Source organism: Trifolium pratense, linkage group LG2 (genome assembly GCF_020283565.1).
Source record: "Trifolium pratense cultivar HEN17-A07 linkage group LG2, ARS_RC_1.1, whole genome shotgun sequence".
Lineage (NCBI taxonomy): Eukaryota > Viridiplantae > Streptophyta > Magnoliopsida > Fabales > Fabaceae > Trifolium > Trifolium pratense.
The window spans coordinates 33787188-33814597 of record NC_060060.1 but is presented as its reverse complement, the minus strand read 5'-3'; the positions used below and the strand labels follow the sequence as shown (position 1 = coordinate 33814597).

At 34.2% G+C, this 27410-nt stretch overlaps 6 protein-coding genes across 9 annotated transcripts; 2 read left to right on the top strand and 4 right to left on the bottom strand.

The window, feature by feature from the left end:
• Positions 1-404: 404 nt before the first annotated feature.
• Positions 405-4742, top strand: LOC123910696 (protein MICROTUBULE BINDING PROTEIN 2C-like). The gene is made up of 5 exons (XM_045961882.1): positions 405-657; positions 785-871; positions 2724-3083; positions 3492-3710; positions 4129-4742. Exons 1-5 carry the CDS (start codon positions 517-519, stop codon positions 4297-4299), a joined length of 978 nt encoding a protein of 325 aa, XP_045817838.1. The 5' UTR covers positions 405-516; the 3' UTR covers positions 4300-4742.
• On the bottom strand, positions 4727-8516 carry LOC123910695 (F-box/FBD/LRR-repeat protein At4g00160-like). 3 transcript variants are annotated; one of them, XM_045961879.1, is made up of 4 exons: positions 7647-8516; positions 7261-7395; positions 6885-7172; positions 4727-5072 (listed from the first exon to the last, which is right to left on the bottom strand). In XM_045961879.1, the coding sequence occupies exons 1-3, from the start codon at positions 8469-8471 to the stop codon at positions 6897-6899; spliced, it is 1236 nt and encodes a 411-aa protein (XP_045817835.1). In that variant the 5' UTR covers positions 8472-8516; the 3' UTR covers positions 4727-5072; positions 6885-6896. The 3 variants fall into 3 exon arrangements, with proteins under 3 accessions (XP_045817835.1, XP_045817837.1, XP_045817836.1); XM_045961881.1 differs by having other exon boundaries at positions 4813-5072; positions 7980-8513; XM_045961880.1 differs by lacking the exon at positions 4727-5072 and adding an exon at positions 5715-5772 and having other exon boundaries at positions 7647-8513.
• Positions 8517-11947: 3431 nt separating this feature from the next.
• LOC123904608 (F-box/FBD/LRR-repeat protein At4g00160-like) lies at positions 11948-13446 on the bottom strand. The gene is made up of 3 exons (XM_045954247.1): positions 12625-13446; positions 12370-12507; positions 11948-12259 (listed from the first exon to the last, which is right to left on the bottom strand). Exons 1-3 carry the CDS (start codon positions 13444-13446, stop codon positions 11948-11950), a joined length of 1272 nt encoding a protein of 423 aa, XP_045810203.1.
• A 951-nt stretch (positions 13447-14397) lies between these two features.
• Positions 14398-17462, bottom strand: LOC123910694 (F-box/FBD/LRR-repeat protein At4g00160-like). 2 transcript variants are annotated; one of them, XR_006810253.1, is made up of 4 exons: positions 16522-17462; positions 15351-15488; positions 14838-15264; positions 14404-14584 (listed from the first exon to the last, which is right to left on the bottom strand). XR_006810253.1 is itself a non-coding variant. In XM_045961877.1 (3 exons), exons 1-3 carry the CDS (start codon positions 17308-17310, stop codon positions 14980-14982), a joined length of 1212 nt encoding a protein of 403 aa, XP_045817833.1. In that variant the 5' UTR covers positions 17311-17462; the 3' UTR covers positions 14398-14979. The 2 variants fall into 2 exon arrangements, 1 of the variants encoding a protein (XP_045817833.1); XM_045961877.1 differs by having other exon boundaries at positions 14398-15264.
• A 1501-nt stretch (positions 17463-18963) lies between these two features.
• Positions 18964-20918, bottom strand: LOC123910693 (F-box/FBD/LRR-repeat protein At5g56420-like). Its single transcript, XM_045961876.1, has 3 exons — positions 20048-20918; positions 19623-19751; positions 18964-19537 (listed from the first exon to the last, which is right to left on the bottom strand). The coding sequence occupies exons 1-3, from the start codon at positions 20870-20872 to the stop codon at positions 19259-19261; spliced, it is 1233 nt and encodes a 410-aa protein (XP_045817832.1). The 5' UTR covers positions 20873-20918; the 3' UTR covers positions 18964-19258.
• A 1658-nt stretch (positions 20919-22576) lies between these two features.
• Positions 22577-25932, top strand: LOC123910691 (protein FAR1-RELATED SEQUENCE 5-like). Its single transcript, XM_045961875.1, has 3 exons — positions 22577-22656; positions 22967-25247; positions 25356-25932. The coding sequence occupies exons 2-3, from the start codon at positions 22977-22979 to the stop codon at positions 25875-25877; spliced, it is 2793 nt and encodes a 930-aa protein (XP_045817831.1). The 5' UTR covers positions 22577-22656; positions 22967-22976; the 3' UTR covers positions 25878-25932.
• Positions 25933-27410: the final 1478 nt, after the last annotated feature.

Sequence of the window (27410 nt, the reverse complement as noted above, 5' to 3'; positions counted from 1 at the left end):
GGTCCCTTAAAGACATCCCCGTTAATCAGTTTGGTCCTATTTAGGCCTATTTTTAGGGACCAAACTGATTAACGGAGATGTCTTTAAGGGATCTATTCGGACTTTTTTTTTCTTTAAGGGACCTATTTGGACCTTTTTTTCTTTAAGGGACCAATTTGAAACCAAAAATGTCTTTAAGGGACCATTTTACTAATTAAGCCTTATCTTTATTATTTTTATTTTTTTAAAATTATAATAACTATCTACTAACCACGTACTTTTATGTCATTTTATACTCATATCAGCTAAATTTGTCTAATATTTTAATTTTATTCTACTAACTTTTCGGTTTATTTTTAAAAAGAGGAGGAGGTTGAGAGGGTAGGTTAGTCATTTGATGTGAGAATTCAAGTCTCTCTCAAACTTTACCTGCAAATCGAAACCAAATGAGCCGTTTGTAAACTGTGTAGTCTCTCCCAAGTCTCTCTCTCTCTCTCAACCATAGTCTTCTTCCTTCTACAGTGATAAACAGCAAAAATGCAGCATTCGAACTTAGCTGATGATTCAGATTCATGGCTTTCCACTGCTGCTGCTGCTTCATCTGCACCTAATTCCAATTTGAATCGTGACCTCTTCAACGATCTCGTTCAAATTGTCCCTCTTGTTCAATCCCTCATTGTAAGTAACAACCCTCACTGTTACTCAATGCTATTAACTAATTAAAATAAATAAAGTTTTAATCTTTCATTTCAATTATGAACTTTGTTAATTAACTCGGATGTTTAATTTATCATTTTCATTTTAGGATAGTAAAGCTACTCGTTCGTCGTTTACTCGTCGTGGTTCCATCATTTACACTAAGACACCTGCAAGAGAATCGTTGTTTAAAAAGGTAAGAGTCAACCTGTTTGGATAAACAGCTTATTTTAAGCTTATTGCATAAAATAAGCTATTTCTATAGCAAAACTTAAATTATTTTTGTATATGTTATAAGCTGTTTTCATAAGCTATCTTGAAGAACTTACGAAAAATAAGCTAAAAAAAGCTTATGAAAAATGTCAAGTTGTTTTCATAATTGCTCCCATGCCAGGAGATAAGCTTAAATAAGTCAATCCAAAAGGGTCCAAGGGCCTGTTTGGATTAGCTTATTTTTTAGCTCATGCAAACTGCTTATGCAATTTTCATGTATTATTATAAGTTTGTCAAGGTATTTTATGATAAAATAGCTTATAAAAATATAATTTTCACTAGTGTGAACTTATAAAATAGCATAAAACCTAATTTATATTACATAAGTTGTTTGCATAAGCTCAAAAATAAGCTAATCCAAACGGGCCCCAAGTTTACAATTATGTGACTCATATTTTGTTTGTTTTCTATTATGTCTGTGATTCTGATATTTGTATGCTTGTGTTATATGATTTTCATTTTTTAACTATTTTGACTTTGTTCATGAATGGCAGTCCATAAGATATCGAAGCACTGCTGACTATCCTGTTTTCACATTATATTATTTGCCTCTTGTATTATATAACCTTTTACATACTTTATCACTTGATTAAACTATGTTTGAATATAAATTTTCTCACTTTTATTTAAAGTGAAAATATTAGGAAGTGTGAATGTGAATGGGCGGAGATTAGTGCAGAAAACATGTCATCTGATGCAAAGAGATTTGGATTTTGGAGATTGCTATAAGCCACACATTTCGGGAAGCAAATATGTGTGCTGATGGTTTGGCATCTTGGTTGTTGTGGAAACATGGATCTAATTATTTATGATGTGTGTCCTATTCAAATTAGAATGAGTTACCTGATGATGTAAATGGAGTTACTACTCCTCATTTAGCTTAGTTCATTCGTAGTTTCTCTTTTTTGGGCATAGGCCCTCTTTTATCCCAAAGAACATAAAACTAATAGGTATGTATTCCTATAGGCTATAGGTTTGGTCCATTTGAATTCTCCACCAGACAAATCTCTATTTGGCCACGGCAGCACAACAGTTATGCAGCCTCCCTATAAGTGCTTCTTCATTTAGTTTCGACCCACTCAGTAGGGCTTGAAAAATAAAATTTATTTCCCTTAATGATTTAGACTAGAAAACCCTCAGGAAGATGGTTTCCAGAAAGTTTTCTTTGTGTGTTTATAATGTGATTTCTCAATATTTGATAGCACAAGTGAAACATTGCTAGGCCTATTACTATTAGTATGACCCTTAGACTCTGGTGATGTAAGAATTTGTTATTCCTGGTTTCTACATTCTACTTAATATAACAATATTTCAAGACTCTGGTATGGCTCTAGACTTGGGAGATGTATGATTTTGTTATTCCTAGTTTCTACTCTAAATGACATAGTAATAATTGGCTTACAAGTTACAATAGAAACTTCACTGCATGTTTATTTCACTAACTGTATATTGTTTGTACCATGTAGCCCTAGTACCCTGTGATCTGTTCTGAACTAAAATGTTCAAATATGATTTTAGTATTTTACAAATTAGACTATATTTTTAACCATTCTCATTGTTTTTGTTTTATTATTTTTTATATTTATTTTGTTGATCCTGTTCGTATAGAAATCTAAAACTATCCTTTCAAATGAATGATTTCTCTTGTAAAGATGTGTGTTCACGACAAATGAATGATTTTTGTTATTGTTTTATAAATTTGCTGTGCACCGAGCTTTATGACTGATATTTATTTGTTGTGAACACCATACCGAATCATTTATGTACTCTGTTAGGCAGTAGATTCAAAAGGCAGGAATGTTGCTCAATCCATTCCTGATACAAAGATAAGGGATGAAGGAGCAAAAGAACAAGCAAAAAATGGCAACAATAATTCTGATGCTGATGATAGCTTTTCTATGTTTTCTGGAAGAGCTTTTGCATCAGAGAAGGACGCAGAAGAGTTAGCTACATTGAAGGAAAAGATGGAGGAACTTCAACTGAAATTAAGGGAGAAAGAAGAACTTTTAAAGTCAGCAGAAAACTTGAGAGACCAGATGAATGCTGCTAGTGCAAAACTCGATGAAATGAAACACCAGGTTTCAGAAAAAGACGGTTCACTAAAGTATACTCAACAACAACTATCTGATGCTAAGGTACTAATCTCATTATGTTTTTTCATTAATAATTTAGCACAAGGAGTTGCAAATTCATTTATAGTTAAGCACAGTCCGTCTCTAAGAATTGGTGATAGTGATACATTAAAACTTTTTCACTTTGTACATACCCTTCACACACCCCTGGAACATGGCATGCATGGCTTCTGATTGTTGTTGAAAGCTTGATTCTATGATTCTCAGTTCTATTCTATTTAGACATGTGTTTTGATTCTTCTCAAGATTGATGTTTTTCTTAGAAACTTTGAATATAGTTGAAAATTTTGATCATGTGTTGTCCTATTTTAGGTTCAGTGGATAGAAAAGGGGGAATAAAATGGTCATTTCATTTAAGGGAATGTTTAGAATGTTTTCTTCGTATGCATTTACTGGTCTCTTTTTCCACAGATTAAGCTTGCAGATAAGCAAGCTGCCCTTGAAAAGATACACTGGGAATTGATGACATCCAACAAGAAAGTGGAGAAACTCCAAGAAGAGCTAGATTCTGTGCAAACAGATATTTCATCATTCACATTGCTGCTTGAAGGCTTAGCAAAAACCGACACTGCTAAGTACTCCGATGACTATGACACAAAGCCTTATGTATTCAATCATGCACCTGATATTGTGAGTTTGTTAACATTTTTCCAATCAATATACACAACATATACTTGCACACATGTTATATATTATATGGTGAGTGGTGTGACAGTTTCAACCCACCACTGTGATGATGACCTTCCTGGTTCAAGAGGCATGAATAGTTTGTTTGTTTACCAACATCCATGGCTTCCACTTGTGCATGCATGCATTGAATTTCAGCGGTTTAGCATTTATAGATTCTCGTCATATTTCCTATATCTTATTTTTCTCATAGGAAAGGGTATGTGGGTAAGACATGCATCGGTGAATGGCATAATATGACATTGTTCTTGCCTAATTAATTGGTATCAATGTATATCTAAGAACAGAATTGTGTTAAGTGTGCAGAACTATCTAATCCCTGGATGCTGACCTTTTCAATTAAACATCTCTGGTTTAACAGGATAATATGGATGAGGTGGAATGCCAGAAAATAGAAGAAGCAAGAAAAGCTTACATTGCCGCAGTTGTTGTTTGCAAAGAAAAACGAGATGAAGAATCTATTGCTGCAGCTGCTAATACTAGGTTACAACTTCAGTCACTACTTTTCAAATCCAAAAATGCCAACCTGTGATTTAACTAATTTCATTTAACATGTTTACACGCCGGGTCCTTTAGTCATGAATGGTAAAGCACCTATCGAGCGTGGGAGGGAGAGATTTGTTTGTTTACATGCTTGTTTGTGAGCAAAATATAAACTTGTGTCATCTTATGTAACAAATCAATAATCTAGAGCTGTTCGACAATTCAAAACAGTAGCAAACTCTTACTGTCATGACTCTGATTCCTTTTTCCTACTTCCCCTATGTCTATGTGTGGGCATGTACTCAGCCTTTAGTCAAGTTGTCTTCTGGTTTCATACTTTCTGTGTGGTCCATATCTTTGTAAACAAGCTGGACCTTATGCTATGCTTTATTTCTGTATAAATTCTGTAGTTAATTTCTTTTTGTATAAATTCTAATGAAAAGGTGAAAACCTACTTGATGCATTTCTTCTGGAAATGAAATGCTACCTTCATTTATTGAATATGATCAAGGCTGAAAGCTAGCCATTTGAATTCTTAGTTCCTCCATCACATATTTACTTGTATGTAAAGAGGCAAAACAAACGTGTGACACAAATCCTGATATATTACAATAAAGAAAGATCTTAACAAAATCATCACACAAAGAAAATAGAGCCCTCTTTCATGTACCCATGACACCATAGTCTAAGAAATAAATATACAAAACACACAAAAGTTAAATCTAACAGTTGAACGAAGATGCCATAGCAAACATGCATTTTGGTAGGCAAATCCATTGTCCAAAGTTGTAGATTTCTTTCTTTTCTTCAACAAAGAATATACTGCAAATCACAAAGAACTATAACCTTGAGATCAACTGGAATAAAATAATAAATATATAAAATTAAATCGAAGAGTGCTTTAAAGCTTGGAGCATGAAATTAACCCAAACAATGGCAACAAATCGAAGAGTGCAATAAAAAATTAAACTTGTCAAACTACTACCAGAGGCCAGCTACCACAATTTTTTTTTTGGTATTCAGCTACCACAATATTAGCAAAATCCATTGGCATAATAAAGTAGCTACTAATTAATGATTTCTAAACCCAGATAATGGTTCATCTGGTTAATTTCATAAAGGCAGTAATTTTTTCTATTGCTATATGAACCGCAAAATAAATAATAATGGTAACCAACTACAACAATCATACAATGTTATTGGCTCATGTTTTGTCCATCTAGAGTGGTCTTCCAACATTAATCAAAGATTTTGAAATTTTAATATTTGAAAGGGAAAAATATTAGCAAAGCTCTGAGTGGAGAGAAGAGCTAATCAAAACCGTATAATCGAATCATAGAATGCATTGATGTTGTTTTAGTGTTTGCTATATGTTCTATGAAGAAAGAAGTATTAGTAAATTTCTTGACATACCCGCAAGAAAGAAGATTGACACTTCGGCTTGCTGATATTCTGGTGTATGGATGGGTAGGAGGGAAACATGTTTGTGTAGATTCGACTGGAGTTTCTCCACTTGTGGGACCTGAGTTGGGGATTTTAATTTTTTGAATAAAAAATTTCTTTAAATTGAATCCTTAAAGAGTGCCCCGGGGACACTCATTAGCAAGACCCATGTATGTACAACCAATATCGAAAATAGCATCTTGTATTGTATTCTAGATATAATATGAGGTGTTATATTTGGTATAACCTATTCTACCCCATTTAGATTGTCATCTTTGTGATATAAGAACAACAATATGCAACTTTGATCATTCCTCTAGTATGATGATATAAAGTTGTTTATTTCAATTTCACTCTTCAGTAGTGCAAATTTTTTTTTTTTTTTAACCATGATATGTGACAACTTATAAACTAGTATTTATATAATTTAAATGAAATTATGACCACACCAAATCAATTTGCGAGTTCCTAGAGAGCAACGCCAAATAATATGGTGAGTTTCTAAAGAATGCCAAATTGATGAATTCCTAGAGAGCAAACGCCAAATTATATAGGGAGGGAATTTCTTGATAGATATGCTAAATCATATGGTGAATTCCCAGAGATGAACGCCAAATCATATGGCTGAATCCTAAAGAGCAATGCCAAATATAATGGTGAGTTCTCGAGGTGATATAAATAATTGTATTTTTAAAAACATATTAATTATTATTATTATTATTATTATTTTGCTTCGAGTTTGGGGTTTAAGGTGTTGGGGTTATGACGTTGGTGTTTGGAGTTTAAAGTTTGAGTTTAGGGATTGGTGCTTGGGGTTTAGGCTTTGGGGTTTAAGTTGTTAGGTTTAGGGTTTGGTGTTTGTGGCTTTGGATTTCGGGTTTGGGATTAAGGGAATGAAATGCTATTTCTTGTTGGAAAATCGGCAACTGGTTCAATTGATATCCAAAGACAACTAGCATACGATATTCGGTTACTCACAACAACCTGAATGCACAATAGAATAATCACAAAAAAACTACCCTTTATAATTCCTAATACATCCATGTGCAACTTAACTTCCTAGTAACCTATGTAACCCAAACCAAATCTTCAAACAGATCATTTAGATATACATAATTTCTTTTCAATGAGACTATCAAAAGATTATATGCTATCAAAAGGCAGACAGAGGATAGAGAAACTACTACTTACACGATCTATATGTTAGCAACAAAGTGAAAGTTCACATGTTTCGGAGGCCATCGGGCATATGGATAGTTTACTCTCCATTTCAGGCTGCTCAGTCTTGCACCAGATTGTCATGGTTTGTAAAATTATTGCATTCTTCAAAATATATTGCTCCAACATAAGCTCACTTTGTAGGTCAGAAAAGTCGTGAATGGTACAAGTTCTAAGGGATGATAAAAGGCACTGCGGAACAAATTCTGGTTCCACCCAATTTTCTTGACCTTTTTCACACCACATTGGGTCGCATAAACCCTGTTAATCGTACATGTGAAATAAAGGTAAAAACACAAAGGCGTATTAAGAAAACATAAAACAACTATGATTCTTAAACAGAACAAACCTTACTAAGTTGGAGATTTTGAAGCTTAGGACATTGATGGAGCACCAAATCCCATCTATTGTGGTAATGGAGCAGCAAGTCAGTCAAATTATGAAAGATAGTAACGACATCATAAGGGCGCTGCAGCTGATTAACCTAAATAATGTAGAAAGAAACACTATTAAATGAGGACAAAATCCCAAAATGAATCACAATTTTTCTTTTGTTTTCCATTAATGTATTGATTTTTCTTTTTGAAGAAGCTAAATTAGCCCACCCAAATTGGCACTAGAGAGAATCGAACCCGAAACTTTAAGAGGAGCACACTCCCAAGTCCCAAGCCAATACTCCAGACCAACCCAAGTGGTAGCAGCATGCTCATGCATCGTATTCACAATCAAACAGACCTTCAATGTATTTATGCACAGATACTCGACGGTAGAAAGTGCATTCACCGGAAAACATTGACAACCAAATTGAACAAATTCTGCTCTTTTCAATTTGGGTAAACTTAATCTCTTAAATTCTTGAAGTTGAAGGGTAAGAGAATCTTTCTCAAGAAAGAAATCCATTTGAGATATGTGTAGATCCTCAAGAATTGGACATCCAGCTATAAACAACATAAAATCTCGAACTTTAGAAAAGTTAACCCATTTCAAGTTAAGGGTTTTGAGTGAGGGAAATTGAAATCCAGAAAACGAGAAACCCTTGACACGGAACCAACAGAGGTCGAGACTTACAAGTGTTCTACAGGTGAAAATGCTAACAGGCAAGTTAGGGTAATCAGCATCATAATCAAGACCATTATCATCAAGGTTATCAACATCTAAACGAATACAAAGATGCTCGAGTTTGCGTTGAACAGCAACATTGATCCATTTCCTGATATTGGGAAACCCTAAATCAAAAGCAAGATGAGGGTTATCGTATCGAATGTCGAGAGTGAAACTGTTCATGACATTGTAACCGGCGATTACTTCTCGAGAGAGTAAAACGGAGTATACAAACTCGTTGAAAAGAACACTGGATTTAACGGTTTCAACATTGATGTCTGGGAATTTGAGATTATGAACATGGTGCCAGAGATGAATCCATCTTTTGGATAAAATGCTTGTTGCAACTGCTTCTTTGGTGGTGAGGAAATAGAGAATATGGCACAGAATCGCGTCCGGTAAACTGCTTATCGTATCCACCGTTGATGCTGCCGCTGTTGAATTTTTCAACCGCCGCATTTCTCCTTCTTCTTCGTGTTTCTGCGCAACGTGCAAAAGTTTTGAGCTTATACAGAGATTATAAGAAGGAGAGAAAGAAAAAACTAACTTTTATAATTTTTAAGATTTATATTTTATTTTATTTAACATAATTAATAATCATTAAAAAAAAATTGGAAAAAGAAATACAACAATTTGCTACCTTGTTTTGGGAACTTTATAGTAAAATGACACTTAAAATGTACCGGAGGAGGAGTATTTCTTACCTTATAAAATATCATAAAATATAATTTATATTGCATAAGCTATTTATATAAGCTTAAAAATAAGCTAATCCAAGAGTCTTAACTTGATTTTTTGGACCAAATTATACCTAGGAAAAAAAGTTCCCACGAAGAAAGGAGTTTTATTCCCAAGTGATGATGGTGGGAAATTTTTATTCTCATAACCAATTTTTATGCGTAAAAGACTATGTTACCCCACCAAACCCACTAACCCCATTACATAACCATGGGCATATCGTTTGCATGAAGGGAAAAAAAAAAAACTTCCTACACATTTAATTTATTTTCTTACATAAGAATTTATTAATTAATTAGAAAAAGTAAACATTTTATCAATATGCAAAAATTACTATTAAAACGAATGAGTTAAAATAAAAATAGTCTTATTTTTTGTGCAGAAGGTCTTACCTCACTTATTAAAAAGTATGAAATCAAAGGCGATATTCATGGAGTAAAAGCATGTAGAGGAGTTCCTAGCCTCTCACACCTACTTTTCGCAGATGACTGTGTTCTTTTTTTCATGGCAGACATTAGAGAAGCTCATTGCATGAAGAGGATTCTAAATAAGTATGAGAAAGCATTGGGACAAGCAATAAATTACTTTAAATCTGAGGTATACTTCAGCAGGAACACTCCTAGTGACATCAAAGGAAATGTTTCTGAGATCCTTAGGGTAACTGAAGTTATGGGAACGGGTAGATATCTCGGTATCTCGGTATGTCATCCATGATATGATGCAATAAAAAGGCATTGTTTGGTTACTTTAAGGACAAAATGTGGAAGAAAATTCAAAATTGGTCAAGTAAACATCTATCGAAGGCCGGCAGAGAAGTACTAGTAAAATTTGTTGCACAAGAAATACCTGCATATTGTATGAGTTCCATCCTCTTGCCGGAATCATTAGGTGATGAATTGGAAAAAATGATTAACTCATTTTGGTGGGGATCGAACAAGTCGTTCGGAAGGGGAATTAACTGGTTACGCTGAGAGAAATTAGCTATGAGAAAAGAATATGGAGGAATGGGGTTCCGACATCTGTATGGCTTCAATTTGGCGATGCTAGGGAAGCAAGGTTGAAAATTACTAACCAACCATGATACTATTTTATCTAGAGTCTTCAAAGCTAAATACTATCAAAAAGAGGGATTTCTTGATGCGAAATTGGGTCATAACCCAAGCTATGTATGGCGTAGTATCCAAGTTTCTTGGGTAATTGTCAGACGTAGACTACTATGGCGGGTGTGAAATGGTATGAATATCGATGTATGGAGAGATCCGTGGCTTCGGAATAGTAAACCATACATAACTACCACGATGGTAGAAGGAAAGGAAAACATGAAGGTATCAGATCTTACTGATCATAGCACTGGCATATGGAACCGCGAGGTAATCTACCAAACTTTTAATGCACGTGACAACTCTGAAATACTCAAATTACCATTGAGCTTAATCCAAGGTCATGATGTTCCGATATGGAACTTGAGTAGGAACGAACTATATTCAATACGCTCAGCATATTACCATCTTATGGAAGTTATTATAGACAATATCCACCTTAAGGTGGGAGGTAACCGGCAACGACTATGGAATACAAGTTCCTAATAAGATACAAATATTTTTGTGGCGAGTACTCAAAGGATGTCTGTCGGTACGTGGAAGGTTGGTTCTAAAGGGAGTGCAATGCAACAACATATGTCCTTGTTGTGACACAAACGAGGAAAATGAATGGCACTGCTTCTTTGGTTGTATGGCTGTGAAAGAGGTATGGATGAATACAGAATTATGGCTGCTGGTGCCCAATCCTATATTGAACGCAGCAGGATTTGTCCCTATGGTTTTTGAGATGATTGAAACTTTTGATAATAGTACCATGTCAAAAATAGCAATGGTGGAGGATAAATAAAAAATGCTGGAATGAAAAGCTGCCAACAATCTTTGAAGTGATTAGAAGATCACAAGAAACATTACAAGATTGGCAACTAGCACAACAACAACGCAACAGAGATGCTGGTGTTAGCATCGTAACAAAGATACAAAAATTGCTTAAACCAACTCTGGGATCCTTCAAATGCAACGTAGATACAACTTGTTATGTGGAAGACAACAACTATTGTGTCGGACAACTAGGGACGTGTGAATAAGAATTGCCTCCGACTCGAAACGAGTTGAGCTGAGTCGAACTCAGTTCAGCTAAAAAAATTGGTTCAAGTTCGACACAAACTCTTTTTTCAGCTCAAGTTTGGTTCGTTTAAAGTTCACGAACAGTTTGATTTGGCTCATTAGGTTCAACTTGTTAAGTTAAATCGCATGATTTTAAAGTCAATTTTTATTGTCAAAATTTCATCTTTAACCTTTTAAACTATTTTTTTAAAAGAAGAAAAAGCAAATATTAAAAAAAAATATTAAATTAAAATAGAAGTCATCCCAAATGTATAATGGATAAACACTTACAAAATTTAAACCGACATAAACCGATACAAGTAACAAAGCAAAAACCAACAAAATTCCACAATTATAAAGATTTGGTAACGGGATAGTGGGTAATAGCCGTACATAGGGAACTGAAAGTTCATTGATGTGTACGGGTAAAATGATTTGAAAAAATTACGTATATAATCGAGCTAGTTCATGAGTAAAGCGAGTCGAACTATATATAGTTTATGTTCAGCTCATTTATTTAATGAACTTAATTTTTAACTTAAGTTCAGCGCATTTGATTCACGAATCGAGCTTCGAACTATTTGACAAAAGGTTATTTTGATATTTTAGACAACTTGTGCAAAAGACAAAAAGTTGTCCCGTGGTTATGTGGGGGACAAAAATTTCAGTTTTTGTCCCGTCCATTAGACACCAGTTTGTCCAGTACCGATAACGGTTTTAAAATAAAACACAATAAGACCGATGTCCGGTCCCTTATTCCTTAGCAGAGCAGATCAAATGCACTCTAAAAAAATGTTAATAAACACAAGTTCCTTTTTGTAAAAATAAATATAACAAAAATATCACAACAACCCTTTATTAAAGACACTTGCGGAGGCAATCAAGTGTAAGAGAAAGTCTAATATGGGCACAATCCCAAATGATTTTATCTTACGCACACTCACAACAAAGGTAAAATATTAAAGAGAAAATGATGAGAATAATGTTGATCGATGTGACTATTTTATTTTTCTTTTAATTTTATAAATTTATGTGTGTGCGCCTAATTTGTGTCTACATCATGTGTGCATATACATCATGTGTGCATAGATAAGAATGCCTCTCAAATGTAATTTGACATGTTGCGGAGGCCACCGGGCACATGGATAGTGTTCTCTCCGTTTTAGGCTCCTTAGTCATGCACCGAATTGTCATGGTTTGTAAAATTCTTGCATTCTTCAAAATATATTGCTCCAACATAAGCTCTTTTTGTAGATCTGAAAGGTCGTGATGAATTGTAAAATTTCTAAGGGATGATAAAAGGCACTGCGGAACAAATTCTGGTTCCACCCAATTTTCTTGATAATCACCATCTTCATAACCATACTACATTGACAACCGAAATCCCTATTAATCGTACATGTTGTGAAATAAAGAAAAGCATAAAGGTGTGTTAAGAAAACATAAAATAAATATGATTCTTAAACAAAACAAACCTTATAAAGTGTGAGATTTTGAAGCTTAGGACATTGGTGGAGCACTTGTACTACCAAATCCCATCTATTGTGGAGCTCCAAGTGAGTCAAATTATGAAAGATAGGAACGACGTCATAAGGGTGCTGCATCCGATTAACCTGAATTATATATACATAGAAATTCAGATGAATCACATATTTCTTTTGTTTTCCATTAATGCATGTATTGTATTTAATTTAGGTAGCATGCTTCGTATTCACAATTATCAAACTGACCTTATACCATCTGTGGACCTTCAATGTATCTATGCACAAATACTTGGCAGTAGAAAGTGCATTCACCGGAAAACATTGACTACGAAATCCATATAAATCTGCTCTAGTCAATTTGGGTAAACTTAATATCTTAAACTCTTTAAGGGTAAGAGAATCTTCCTCAAGAGGAAGGAATTCCGTCCGATATATTTGTAGAACCTCAAGAATTGGACATCCAGCTATAAACAACAAAAAATCTCGAAATTTTGAGAACTTAAAATATTCCAAACGAAGGACTTTGAGTGATGGAAATGATGAAAATCCAGTAAAAGTAAAACCCTCGAAACTGAAACAACGGAGGTCAAGACTTACAAGTGTTCTACATGTGAAAATGCTAACCGGCAATTTGGCGTAACCGTAACGCACATCAATATAATAATCAAGGTCATACGTGCTTAGACGGAGACGAAGATACTTGAGTTTGCTTTTAACAGCAAGGTTGATCCATTTGGTGATATTATGTAACCCTAAACGACGAGCAAGATCAGCATAATGGTATTGAATGTCGAGGCTGAAACCGTTGATGACATTGTAACCGACGGCTTCTCGATCAAATAAAAGGGAGTATACAAACTCGTTAAAAGAAAGAGAGCATCTATCGGAATAGACCTTGATGTCTGGGAAGTTGAGATTGTTAACATGGTTCCAGAGATGAATCCATCTTTTGGACAAAACGCTTGTTGCAACTGCTTCTTTGGTGGTGGCAAAAGACAGGATGTGGCACAGAATCGCTTCCGGTAAACTGCTTATTATATCCACCGTCGATGCTTCTGCTGTCTGCATTTCTCCTTCAAATTTGTTAAAATCTTTGGGCAACCGGAACAGTTTTCCTGGGAATGTTGAGAATTTGCTAATCTTTTTGTTTTTATTTTTAACCCTAATTGCTAATCCTATTTTTAACCCTAAATGGATCTTATGAAAATTTTTCAGATTTGGCCCAATACTCACAACAAACCCGTATCATATTATTAAATCTGATTTTTATTTTATTTTTTTATATAGAAATCTGATTTTCATTTTAAATTTATCCGTTTCCTTTTACTCGTTATTTGGTACCTAATTCGTTTCTTTTTCGATTTGATGATTTTAAAAAAATCATCCAATAGTTGATAAGATAGGTGCTACTAACAATATATATTAAAAGTAACTACAATCAAATTATTTAATTTGTTCTCAATAATTTTAATAATATTTCAAATTTTTTACACTTAAATGTAATTTTGCATATTTTTTGCCGAAAAATTTACAAATAAAAAAAGAACATCAAAGAAGAATAATAAACATAAAAATAGAAACAAAAAATAATAAATGATAATGCAAACAAAACTAAGAAAAATACTATAAAAATAAGAAAGGTTAACAATAAGTGGCTTTCATCAAAAAATAAAATATTAACAATAAAAGGCATAAGGTATGCCTAATCGAAAGATAAGAATTTCTCCTTACCACAAAAATAATAAGATTTTCTTACGATATAATTCCCGCAAGCAAATTTGACTTTAAATTGAATTTTCTTCATTAAAAAAAAAAGTTAACAAGAATTTTCTTGAGTATATTAAGATATTTTCATTCTAAAAATTGGAGTTACTAGATCTCTCTCTGAGTCAAAGGAAATTGGTTCAAGATATGTATTGCTTTTTTAGTATCTCAAACCCTCTTAAGAAAATAAAATACAAATCATGTCATCAACTGTAGCCATAAAATCAAAATATTGGCATAACACTAGAAATCCATGAAATTAGGCATTCTGATCAGTGCTGCAGTTGAGCTCATATAAAATATGTAGTATATTGCCTTAAGATTTTGACAAAAATATCTAAAATAGTTCTTAATTATGCTTCAATGTCAAATCCTCAACAACCTGTCTTTCACCTTTCAAGTAACTACCAAGACCAACTCAACTCTTTTCAGAGGCCCAAATCTGCATGCAAAATTAAAAAATATTACATATTTTTCAGCACTACTCTCTACTCTCCATCATTTAACAGTGTACGGGGGGGGCATTAATCATTGAGTGAGAACAACGTATATATTAGCATTAGGTAATACCATAAACTATAAAGTCTTTATTACTAGAAAGATAAATCAAGGTGGATATTGTAAACTAGAAAAATCTAAAGAAACTAAACATTACAGCACATAAATGATAGCATGCATTTCCCAAGTCCTATTACCCGTTGCCAACTAGGGACGTGTAAGTAAGCATTGCCTCATATGTCACATTTTATAATTCTTTCTTCAATCAGAACTCAGTGACAACCGTTTGTAGGTCATTCGGCAGCCTGGGGAAGATTTTATGAAGCATGATGTTGTAGGTCATTCAGTGTCGTGTATCATCAAGACATTTGCGGAGGCCATCGGGCACATGGATAGCGTTCTCATCATTTCAGGCTGCTTAGTCTTGCACCGGATTGTCATGGTTTGTAAAATTCTTGCATTCTTCAAAATATATTGCTCCAACAAAAGATCACTTTGTAGGTCTGAAAAGTCCCGAATAGTAAAAGTTCTAAGGGATGATAAAAGGCACTGCAGAACAAACTCTGGTTCCACCCAATTTTCTTGATGACCTTCTTCATAGCGCATTGAGTAGTCGGATACCCCCTATTAATTGTACATATGACATAAAGAAAAACATTAAGCGGTGTTCAGAAAACATAAAACAAATATGATTCTTAAACAAAACAAACCTCATAAAGTGTGAGATTTTGAAGCTTAGGACATTGGTGGAGCACTTGTACTACCAAATCCCATCTATTGTGGAGTTCCAAGTGAGTCAAATTATGAAAGATAGGAACCACATCATAAGGGCGCTGCAGCTGATTAACCTAAATAATAATGTAGAAAGATACACTATTAAATGAGGACAAAATTCCAAAATGAATCACAATTTTTTTTAATTGAGGTAGCATAGCATGCATATCAAACGGACCTTATACAATCTGGGGATTGCTGTGTACAAATAGTTGACTATATTAAGAACCTTCAATGTATGTATGCACAGATGCTTGGCAAGTTGGCAATAGAAAGTGCATTCACCGGAAAACAGTGACAATGAAATTCAGAAAATTCAGCTCTTGTCAATTTGGGTAAACTTAATCTCTTAAACTCTTGAAGGGTAACAGAATCTTCCTGGAGAGGGAGGAAATTCATGTAAGATATTTTTATATCCTCAAGAATTGGACATCCAGCTATAAACAACATAAAATCTCGAACTTGGGTGAATTTAACAGATTCCAAATGAAGGGTTTTGAGCGAGGGAAATTGAAATCCATTTGAAGAAAAAGAAAAACCCCCGACACGAAACCAACGGAGATTAAGAGTTACAAGTGTTCTACAGGTGAAGATACTAACAGGCAATTTTGGGTGATATGGAAAACCAACAAAATTATAAGGAAGTGGCACATGGAGATTCAAATGAAGATATTTAAGTTTTCGCTGAACAATAAGGTTGATCCATTTGGTGAGATTGGGAAACCCTAAATTATAAGCAAGATGAGAATTACCGTATTGAATATCGAGATGGAAACTGTGTATGATCTCATTCAATCAGTGTATTATATTCGATTGAGTTATATGAAGTACTACTACACGCCAGCCCAAGAGTAATAATAATGTGAGAAAAATAGAATGCATATGTCGGCGTGTTAAACACAGTCAAACACCACACGTCTTCAATATGAAATGTGCGCGCTATATACATAGATTGAGATCTACGAAGCACTACTACACGTCAAGAGTAGTAATAATGTGAGAAAAATAGAATGCATATATTAACACATGTCTTGAATATGAAATGTGTGCGCTACATATATAGATTGAGATAGCATGCATGAGCATGATATCCATAATAAAACAAACCTTGTAAACTCTGTAGTCTTTTGTGCACAACAACCAGGATGTTTCTATGCAGAGAGACACCGAAGTAGAAAGTGCTTTCGCCATATAACACGAACACCAACATTGACTCACATCAGCTCTAATCAATTTAGGTAAGGTTAATCTCTTAAACTCTTGAACAGTAACAGAATCTTCCGCACAAAAGAAGTATATATGAGAAGCTTTCAAATCCTCAAGAATTGGACATCCAGTTAAAAGCAACATAAAATCTCGAACTTCTGAAAACTTAACGAATCTCAAATGAAGAGTTTTGAGTGAGGGAAATTGAAATCCATTCGAAGAAAAAGAAAAACCCTCGACACGAAACCCATGAAGGTTGAGACTTACAAGTGTTCTACATGTGAAGATGCTAACAGGCAATTTGGGCCAATTAATATCCCACAAACCTATATGGAGATGAAGATACTTGAGTTTGCGTTGAACAACAAGGTTGATCCATTTGATGATATTGGGAAACCCTAATTTAAAGGCATAATAAGGGTCATCATATTGAATATCGAGGCTGAAACCGTCGATGACATTGGAACCTGCAGCTTCTCGAGAGACTAAAACAGAGTATACAAAATTGTTAAAAAGGCGACTGGATTCAATGGTATCAACAATAGTGTCTGGGAAGTTGAGATTGGGAACATGGTGCCACAGATTAACCCATCTCTTCGACAAAATGCTTGTTGTAACTGCTTCTTTGGTGGAGACAAAACAGAGAATCCGGCACAGAATTGCATCCGGTAAACTGCTGATCATATCCATCGTTGATGCTGCTCTGCTCTTGATTTTTTTTTTACAGCCGCATGTCTCCTTCTTAGTTTAGCAGCGTATTAAAGTTTTGAGCTTATAGAGTCTCATGTATATATATATATATTATGGGCTTATAATTGGCCCCAAAGGCATTGATTTGAGTTTAAAAGCTCTGTTTGGTAACAGTTTTTAAAAAAGAGATTATCACTTATTTTTTAAACACTATTTCAAGTAGCTTATAGCTTATAACTTATAACTTTTTCTTCCAATGTTACCCCTATCATCTTACATTAATTAAACATATATTTTTCATGTCATTTCATACTTATAAGCTAGTTCAACCGCTAATTTTACCAAACACTACAAATTCAATCAACTAGCTTATTTGCTATAAGCTAAAAGTTAGCTTACAAGCTATCCGCTATAAGCAAAATACCTCTATGATTAGGCGCCGACTTTGTTGGTAATCTTCGTAATAATGATCGCCAACCAAAGCATCAGTGTGGCGATATTGTAACAACACATTATAACAGGATTTAACGTGCCACGCAACGCCACCTTCAAGGATATTCGATTGTAAAGAAAACCCAACGAGCAACTCCTTGAGAGATTCCAGGTGTTGCTCTTCACTAGTTGTTGGTATTAATTTTTTCAACTTGTCAATCCTAAACCTTCACTCCTTAACTCCTTTCACCTTAACTCAAACCAGATGAAGTATCCACTATTTCCTTCCACTTTTTAATTATTAACATGAAATTACAATACTCGTTCCAATCTAAATTGAACCCCTTTCAATACATTATTTCTTTATAATGAACTTGAGTACATATTATTTTCATCTCCAATAATTAAAATAACCACATTGTAATAACTCCAAAGAGTAAATGAAAAATAGAGAAGATGATCATGTTGATTGCATGATATGTGCGTCAGTCTGGGAGTGGGATCATTTGCTAATAATAACGTGGTGCTACCACTAGACATAAAAAAGGGGAAAGAATCCATTCTCACTATTAATCCATCAAATTATTCTATTGTTTTCATTAGGTAATGCCATAATTAAGTCCTTATTACCAGAAAGATAAAGCTTGTAAATTAGACACATCTAAAGAGAACTAAGACATAAAAATGAATGCAGAAGTGGAAAACAGAGTAGCCACTCCACCAAGTTAAAGGATTTAATTCACATGTGTGACAACAAACTATTTGGAAGAACAATTCAATGGACAACCCTGCAATGAGAATCAAAGCAATGCAGTTTATGCTGACAAATAAACAGTTGTGAAATAGCAAGATATATTTCTAATCATTGTCCCTACTCCCTACAACCCAAAAATAGCATACTAGATCCTTTTTATATCATTCAACACGACACTCTTCAGTGGTGAAAACAGACATGTATTTCAAGTGTCAGTTATAGGCCTATTATCCATTAAAATTGACAATTAGATTTAGGGACATGTAAGTATAACATTGTCCTATATCTCACATTTTCTGATTCTTCAATCAGAAGACAACCATTTGCAGGTTGATCAGTGTGTCAGCAGAAAATTAACATGCCACCACATTTTTAATAGCATTGAAATTGAGAAAAATATTAGAGCCAAATATGTACCAAAATCAGCAATCCACATGAACAAAATTTAAGCTGAAAAATAAAGGCTAATTAAAAATCTGAAATTAGCATACAGGTGCCTTGTGCAACAAATCTGAATTTAGCATACAAGTGCCCAGGAAATATAATAACCATTGATCTAATTGAAGTCATAAACAAGTAGACAAGTACTAACTTAATCATTTAAAGATAATTTTTCCTAAACCTGTGAAACGAGACAAAGTCATGACCTCATAATAGCTCAAAGTTCTAACCACCAAATCCAGCACTTGCATGGTTGAAGCTAAAGAAACGACAAGCAGGATGGGGACAATACTCTACCTAACTTACATGGTCTATATGCTATCAATACACCAAAAGTTGGCACGTTGCAGAGGCCTTCGGGTACGGGGACAATTTTCCTTCTAATTCAGTTTTTTCTTGATTCCACTCGCTCCAGATTTCCATGGTTTGTAAAATTGCTGCATTCTTCAAGATAAATGTTGCTAACATAAAGTCACTCTGTACGCCTCCCATGTTCCGAATAGTGCAAGTTCTAAGGCATGATGAAAGGCATTGTGGAACTAATTCTTGTTCTTCCACCGGAATTTCTTGAACATCATTTCTATATTGCCACCCTATCTCCTATTAACAGTACACAAAAATTAAAACAAAACATAAAGGTGCGTTGAGAAAAGATAAATCAAATACCATTTTTAAACTTACCAACCTTAGAAAGTTCAAGACTTTGAAGCTTAGGGCAGTGATAGAGCATCTTTATCACCAAACCCCAACTATTGTGGAGCTTCAATTGGGTCAAATTATGAAATATAGGAATTTCAAAGTAAATGCGCTGCACCTGATAAATTTTATATAGAAAGACAAACTATCAAAATCATGGCAAAACTACCAGCAAAAAATATTTTATGCAATCACTTGTGTCAGTGTTGGTGACGTAATATCTATAAAGCACGGGCACTCCTATTGTGTCCTGTGTCAGACATGTGTCAGTGTCGGACACCGACACGACATCGACACTTATGATTACACTTAATTATGTCATTTTATCTTGTCAACGTGTCAGTGTCCATGTTTGTGTCCGTGCTTCATAGTGTAATATGCATCATATCATCTCATATTTATAATAAAACAAACCTCATGGTCTTCAACATTTACCCGGTCTTCCCAATACAACTTCAATGTATCTAAGTACAAAGACTTAGCAGTTGAAAGTGCTTTCAGTGGAAAATGGGACCAGTAACTCTCTCTAATATCTGCTCTAGTCAATTTGTGTAAGCTTATGTTTTGAAACATCTGAATAGATTCAGGATCTACCCGAAAACTTATACCTCGACAACTATTCACTAATTGTAGATCCTCAAGAATTGGACATCCAGATAAAAGCAAAACAAAATGTCGACCATTACCGAAGTGAATATCATCAAAATAAAGTGTTTTGAGTGAGGGAAATCCAAATTCAATGGAAGAAACAGAATAACCCTCGACACTAAACCGACGAAGATTGAGACTTACAAGGGTTCTACAAGTGAGAATACTACGAGGCAATTTGGGTAAATAAGCCTCTTGTTCAACATCGTAAGTATCTTGTTCATCGATCTTGTGATCGATATGAAGATGCTTCAAATTACATTCAACAACAAGGTTAATCCATTTAACAACATGTGGGAAACTGCGCTTGTAAGCAAGATGAGGAGTACCATATCGAATTTCGAGATGGAAACTATCGATATTATCACCGGCGGATACATGAAAGTGTAAAAGGGAGAACACAGATTGGTTGAATTTTTTATTAGATCTGATGTTATCGATTTGGATGTTGGTGAAGTGAACAAAGTTCCAGAGACCAATCCATCTTTTCGACAAAATGGTTGTTGCAGCCGCTTCTTTGGGAGTGAGGAAAGTGAGGATATGGCAAAGAATTTCGTCCGGTAAACTGTTTATCCTATTCCGCCGATGCATTTCTTCTTCTTCTTCTTCTTCTTCTTCTTTGAACAGTTAGGGTTTCACTCCATTTTCTTTTTCTACCCTGATTATATGTATGAAACTTCCCGCCAAAAACACTTTTTCCCTCCCAAAACTATCTTTATACTCCCACCAAATTTTTTCCAATTAAATAATTAACTTATGTTTCTTTATTTGTGACGCAATCGAAAGCGGGAAGAATTACCAAGCTAACAAGAATATAGGTTTGCAAGCGACAAATTTGCCTGATAAAACTCTGAAACCCACTAGATGAAGGAAATAATTTGGAATCCACCTCCTTTCATAGTACACCAGAAAGAGAATAAACTCTCAAAATTTTATGATAAACATAACTTGAATGGATTCTAAATATGTTTGTGTCATTAAATAGGCTCACAAAAGAAACAAAATTTAAAAAGATAATATATAATTTATTCTAAATTTATGATTTTTTTAAATTTAAAAGGTAATTATCCTAATAATATATAACAAACTTAAAGAAAAACATATGACAACTAATAATATTGAAAATAAAACAAACTTAAAAAGATAATAACAACTAATAAGGATTCAAGCTCATCTTCTTCTGACGATGCACAATTTATTCGAAAAGCACATTTGGCCCTCTTACATCAATTTGTTGCCTAGTGATTTTTCAATTAATTAAATTATATTTTTATTTATTTAGTAGTATAGTGACTAGACTCGCGCACATTTAAAAATTTGAAAAAGTAAAAAATCTAGAATTTGAACCTTGACCCGAGTAAATAACGTTTGTTGTAGCTGTTAACTTAACTGTGACAATTAAATTATGTAATGTTAAATTTAAAGATCAAAATTAACTTGGTTGAAAAAAAATGCTACAAAAAAAAAAACTTAAAAGACAAAATTATCAAAATAAAACAAAAACTTTTTTTTTTTGCTAAAATGAAAGTCTAAGCTTAAACTAAGAAGCAATTACACGAAGGGTATTAATCCCCAACAAATCAGTTTAAAACAATTCACTCAAGTACGACGGACAATTCTCATAAACACCGCTGGTTGATTCCTTATCACACCCAAAATTTATTAGCGCATCGAACTTAATTTTAAAGATTAAATCCCTAAAAAATTTGGGCGCATAATTTTATGTTTTAAGATTCAAATTTTGAGGAGTAGGTCAAGGAATCTAACTAACATTGAGTTTATTTCACCAATAAGAAATTAGAATATAAGTGATGTTTAAAGATTGGAAAATTCTATGGTACATTCCTTAGTTGGAATGTTTTGGTACATTCCAAAACTGGCCAATGAGGATGCAATGTTGACCAACTTTGAATGATATGGTACAACCTTTATGTATGATACTTACCATGGAACTTACCATCTTTTAATATTTCAACTAAGTCCCTTACATATTAAAACTTACACAATTACCCCAATATTATATTTTGTTAATTTTGTAAATTAATTAAAACTAAATTAAAACTAAATTTAAAACTAAAATTAAATAAAAAACAACATGACAAAATAATCGTTGTAATTATTTTTGAATCAAAGTTCATTGTTTTACTTCTTCTGAACTTCATCGTCTTCATCGTCTTCATCACCAACATTGGTTTCGTTTTCCTGAACTTGTTTTCATCCCCAACAAAGTGTAAACAACAACATTAACCTCCAAAACGGTCGCAATTGCTGGACGAACAGACTTTGCTAGTTCATTGTTTTCCTTCACCTGAGTTTGAACGGAACTCCATTCGACGGCGAGTTTGTGAAAGAAGATTGCGTGTGCAGTTGCTAAGGTAAATACGAAACAGTAATAGTTATTAAGAATTAATTTGATTTCAATTTGGGAATTAGGGTTTATGCAGAAAATCAGTTTGATTTCGTTTGGGAGTTAGGGTTCATGCTGAAATTGAATTGCAGTTTTATTTGTAATTAGTTATTAAGAATTAATTTTGATTTTCAATTTGGGAATTAGCTTTAATTTGTTTTCTGTATAAAATTAGTTGTGTGAGTATAAATTTGATTTTCAGTTGTGTTAGTTACCTTTCATTTTGTTTAGGAATTTTGGTGGTATTGTTATTGATGGTGACAATTGTTGTGTTTTAGGTTCACAACAATGGTAAAATTTGATGAATCTCTAGATGTTGATTCTAATGAAGTTAGTTCAACTGATAGTCATACATCTGATGATGAGAATTCCAGCTATTCGGCATCCAGTGGGCATGATAGGTCAGATGATGGCGATGATCATGGTGACCACCATGATGATGGTGATGATGATGATGATGATGATGATGGCAATGACCATGATTTTGCTGATGAAGCATCTATAGGTGAAAGAGCGGTACGTATTAATTCTATGACTGCTGATGAAATTCGTGGTATGGATTTTGGTAGTGTTGACGAAGCTTATGAATTTTATTATCAATACGGTAAATGTAAAGGTTTTTCCGTTAGGAAAAGTGATGATAAGAAAAAAATAGGGCCTGATGGTAGTAAAATAATAACAAACAAGCTTTTTGTATGCAGTAGACAAGGTTTACGAGATAAGAGACACATATCTAGGTTAGATAGGAAAAGAGAGCACCGACGTTTGACACGTACGAAATGCACGGCTAGGTTTCGTGTGACATACAAAGCCGATAAGGGTAGATTTGTAGTGTCTGTGTTTGAAGAGACTCATAACCATGAATTAACATCAGCTAGGTTTGTGCACTTACACCCGGTTTATCGTAAGATTAGCGAAGCAGATAGAGCTCAGGTTGATGGTATGCAGTCACGTGGAATTAGAACTTGTCATATTATGGGGTACATGGTTGCTCAGAAGGGTGGATATGGTGGTGTTGGGTTTACGAAGAAAGATCTTTATAATTATTTTGATAAAAAAATGCGTGATATTGTTAAAGATGGTGATGTTGCCGCATCGCTACATTATCTTAATGCAAAGTCAGCTACTGATCCCATGCTCTATGCTGAATATGCTGCTGACACTAGCAATGGACGGATGAAGTCTCTTTTTTGGGCTGATGGGACCAGTAGATCTGACTACTTCTGTTTTGGAGATGTGGTTGCATTTGACACAACATACAAGAGGAACAAATACAACCTCCCGCTGGTTATATTTTCAGGTTGTAACCACCATTCCCAAACAATAATTTTTGGCGCTGCGTTGGTATCAGATGAAACCACGGAGACGTATAAGTGGGTGTTGAATTGTTTTTTGGAGTGTATGGAAAATAAACGCCCAAAAGCTGTGGTGACAGATGGAGATGGGGCTATGAGGGAGGCTATAAAAGAGGTTTTCCCCGATTCGACTCATCGGTTATGTGCCTGGCATTTGAATAAGAATGCAGGTGAGAATGTGAAGAATTCAGGTTTTCTGAAGGGATTTAAAAAAGCCATGTTCTCAAATTTTTCAAAGGATGATTTTGAAGAGTATTGGTCAGAGATGATTAAAGAAAATGGAGTTGAAGGACATCCGTGGGTTATCAAAACCTACGAGAACAAGTTACTATGGGCAACTGCATACCTGCGGGATAAGTTTTTTGGACGTATAAGAACTACGTCCCAATGTGAAGCAATCAATGCAATAATAAAGAGTTATGTAAGAAAGAAAGGATGCATCTTTGAATTTATGCAAAATTTTGAGCAGGCTCTAAGAGGCTACAGAAACAATGAACTTGTTGAAGATTTTAAGTCAAAGTTTTCAGAACCTGTGTTGACAACTCAACTACGTTTGATTGAGAGCAATGCCGCTAAAATCTATACAGCGGAGATTTTCAAAGAAGTGAAAGAAGAAATTATGAAGGCCGGTGAATTGATTGTTAAGCATAAAAAGGAAATTGGAGATACAAAGTTTTATACTTTGACTAAATATTGTCGGGATGCGTATGAAAGAACAGTTGTTTACGATGGTGATACATTCCAATGTTCGTGCAGGTTGTTTGATTCTCGTGGACTTCCTTGTTCTCATATTTTTCATGTGATGAAGGAAGAACATGTTGATCACATTCCTAGCACTTTGGTATTGTCGCGATGGACCAAGGATGCTAAAATTGATTATTTGAACATGGTGGATGTTAATGATCCAGTTGATTCCGATGTGATTGAGCTTGCCCGTTTTGGTGCATATTGTTCTGTTCTGACATCATTTTGCAAAGAAGCTTCTAAAAAGAATGGTGTGTATGGTGACATTATGGATGACCTCATGAATTTAAAAAAAAAATATTGCAGTGTTGAGGATCCTATTGGAACACAAAAGTCAGTTGTTGGTGATCCTATCCCGGTTCAGAGTAAAGGTGCTCCAAAGAAAAAAAAGAATGACGCAAAAGCTCTCAGGCATTGTACTCATTGCAAGAGTACAACTCATAATGCGAGGACTTGTTCGGTAATTTTAATAATTCTTGATTGTTTATCTTTCGAATCATATAATATGTTTTATTAATTATATTGTTTTATATTTGTAGTAAAATTTCTTTTTTATTGTTATAAACAGGATAAAAAGAGAAAAAAAAGTTGCAACGCTGAAAGTAGTGTGCAAGACATAAATTCAGAGCTACCGGTTGACGTTGGTGAAAGTAGTGTGCGACAGAAAAAGAAGAAATGTGCAGAGCAACCGAAAGACCTTTGCGAAAGTAGTGTGGCACCAAAAAAGAAGAAATGTTCAGAGCTACCGAAAGACCTTTGTGAAAGTATTGTGCAAAAGAGAAATAAATGTTCGGTGCAATTGAAAGAGCGTGGCGCTAATGTGTCAACACCAACACATATTGATGTTACTAGTGCGACCGGGCAATTCACTCCGATGTATGGATTTCAACATATGATTCCTATGTTACATCCGGTTATGCAACAGATGCACGTACCATCTGGACAACATGTTCCACCTGCACAACATGTAACTTCTGTACCACATGTACCACCTCTATACCAACTGTATGGAATGAATGTTGGTGCAAATTCAACTTCGTGTTATGGTCTGTTACAACAGGTGATGAAATCTGCTGATGGTAAACAATGAGGTTTTGTTTTATATATTAAATGTGTTGGATGTACTATGTGATCGAATTTGAGATTTGGGCTGTAATGTTTATGATATTTTGAAACTAAGTTTTTTGTTTTTAATGTACATTTACATTGAGATTTGGAAAGAATTGAACTAGAAATTATTTTTTTTTAAGGTATTGTTAAATTGTGATTGAATTTTGGGACATAATGTTTGTTAATACTATTACTGAAACCATTTGTTAAAGAGAAAAAAAAAAAAAAAAGAGAGCAAGGCATATGTTGAAGCAGGCTATCTAAGTATTTGTGTTATTTATGTTTTGATGCGCGAAAGAATAACAAATTAATTGATTTGGTGCAGTGGTTAGGGCGTTTAACATGGAAAGACCTGGCAGGAGTTCGAATCCTGTTGGTGTCTTTTTTCACATTATTATTTCCAATTTTATGTTTTAATTATTTCATTTTGAATGATTTGTAAAGTTGTAGTTAATTTGATATTTAAATTTATTTTATATTAATAGACATATATCGGTGACTTTTAAATTTTAAATGAGTAATTATTTATTATTCAAAATTTAACTCGTACTAAACTTCGGTTATCTATTAGGAAACGATTGACCTAACTAACCTTAGACTTAGGTGCTTGGTCCGGTTTCGATATTTGACTACTAGCCTTATCGTTTGACCTAACTAACATATATCGGTGACTTTTAAATTTTAAATGAGTAATTAATTGAATATTCGAAATTTAACTAGTACTAAACTTCGGTTATATATTAGGAACCGACAACCCTAACCTTAGACTTAGGTGCTTGGTCCGGTTTCGATATTGGACTACTAGCCTTATCGTTTGACCTAACTAACATATATCGGTGACTTTTAAATTTTAAATGAGTAATTAATTGAATATTCGAAATTTAACTCGTACTAAACTTCGGTTATCTATTAGGAAACGACAACCCTAACCTTAGACTTAGGTGCTTGGTCCGGTTTCGATATTGGACTACTAGCCTTATCGTTTGACCTAACTAACATATATCGGTGACTTTTAAATTTTAAATGAGTAATTATTTATTATTCAAAATTTAACTCGTACTAAACTTCGGTTATCTATTAGGAAACGACAACCCTAACCTTAGACTTAGGTGCTTGGTCCGGTTTCGATATTTGACTACTAGCCTTATCGTTTGACCTAACTAACATATATCGGTGACTTTTAAATTTTAAATGAGTAATTAATTGAATATTCGAAATTTAACTCGTACTAAACTTCGGTTATCTATTAGGAAACGACAACCCTAACCTTAGACTTAGGTGCTTGGTCCGGTTTCGATATTTGACTACTAGCCTTATCGTTTGACCTAACTAACATATATCGGTGACTTTTAAATTTTAAATGAGTAATTAATTGAATATTCGAAATTTAACTCGTACTAAACTTCGGTTATCTATTAGGAAACGACAACCCTAACCTTAGACTTAGGTGCTTGGTCCGGTTTCGATATTTGACTACTCGCCTTATCGTTTGACCTAACTAACATATATCGGT

Coding starts and splice junctions, on each gene's coding strand:
- LOC123910691 (XM_045961875.1), top strand. CDS start 22,977: ATGGTAAAATTTGATGAATCTCTAGATGTTGATTCTAATGAAGTTAGT. Junction 25,248..25,355: donor ATAATGCGAGGACTTGTTCG/GTAATTTTAATA, acceptor TGTTATAAACAG/GATAAAAAGAGAAAAAAAAG.
- LOC123904608 (XM_045954247.1), bottom strand. CDS start 13,446: ATGCAGACAGCAGAAGCATCGACGGTGGATATAATAAGCAGTTTACCG. Junction 12,508..12,624: donor AGGTCCACAGATGGTATAAG/GTCAGTTTGATA, acceptor TATATAATTCAG/GTTAATCGGATGCAGCACCC. Junction 12,260..12,369: donor AAAATCTCACACTTTATAAG/GTTTGTTTTGTT, acceptor TTGTCAATGTAG/TATGGTTATGAAGATGGTGA.
- LOC123910695 (XM_045961879.1), bottom strand. CDS start 8,471: ATGCGGCGGTTGAAAAATTCAACAGCGGCAGCATCAACGGTGGATACG. Junction 7,396..7,646: donor TGTGCATAAATACATTGAAG/GTCTGTTTGATT, acceptor TACATTATTTAG/GTTAATCAGCTGCAGCGCCC. Junction 7,173..7,260: donor AAAATCTCCAACTTAGTAAG/GTTTGTTCTGTT, acceptor TACGATTAACAG/GGTTTATGCGACCCAATGTG.
- LOC123910693 (XM_045961876.1), bottom strand. CDS start 20,872: ATGCATCGGCGGAATAGGATAAACAGTTTACCGGACGAAATTCTTTGC. Junction 19,752..20,047: donor TAAATGTTGAAGACCATGAG/GTTTGTTTTATT, acceptor AAAATTTATCAG/GTGCAGCGCATTTACTTTGA. Junction 19,538..19,622: donor AAAGTCTTGAACTTTCTAAG/GTTGGTAAGTTT, acceptor TACTGTTAATAG/GAGATAGGGTGGCAATATAG.
- LOC123910696 (XM_045961882.1), top strand. CDS start 517: ATGCAGCATTCGAACTTAGCTGATGATTCAGATTCATGGCTTTCCACT. Junction 658..784: donor CTCTTGTTCAATCCCTCATT/GTAAGTAACAAC, acceptor TTTTCATTTTAG/GATAGTAAAGCTACTCGTTC. Junction 872..2,723: donor GAGAATCGTTGTTTAAAAAG/GTAAGAGTCAAC, acceptor GTACTCTGTTAG/GCAGTAGATTCAAAAGGCAG.
- LOC123910694 (XM_045961877.1), bottom strand. CDS start 17,310: ATGGATATGATCAGCAGTTTACCGGATGCAATTCTGTGCCGGATTCTC. Junction 15,489..16,521: donor AAGACTACAGAGTTTACAAG/GTTTGTTTTATT, acceptor ATTATTATTTAG/GTTAATCAGCTGCAGCGCCC. Junction 15,265..15,350: donor AAAATCTCACACTTTATGAG/GTTTGTTTTGTT, acceptor TACAATTAATAG/GGGGTATCCGACTACTCAAT.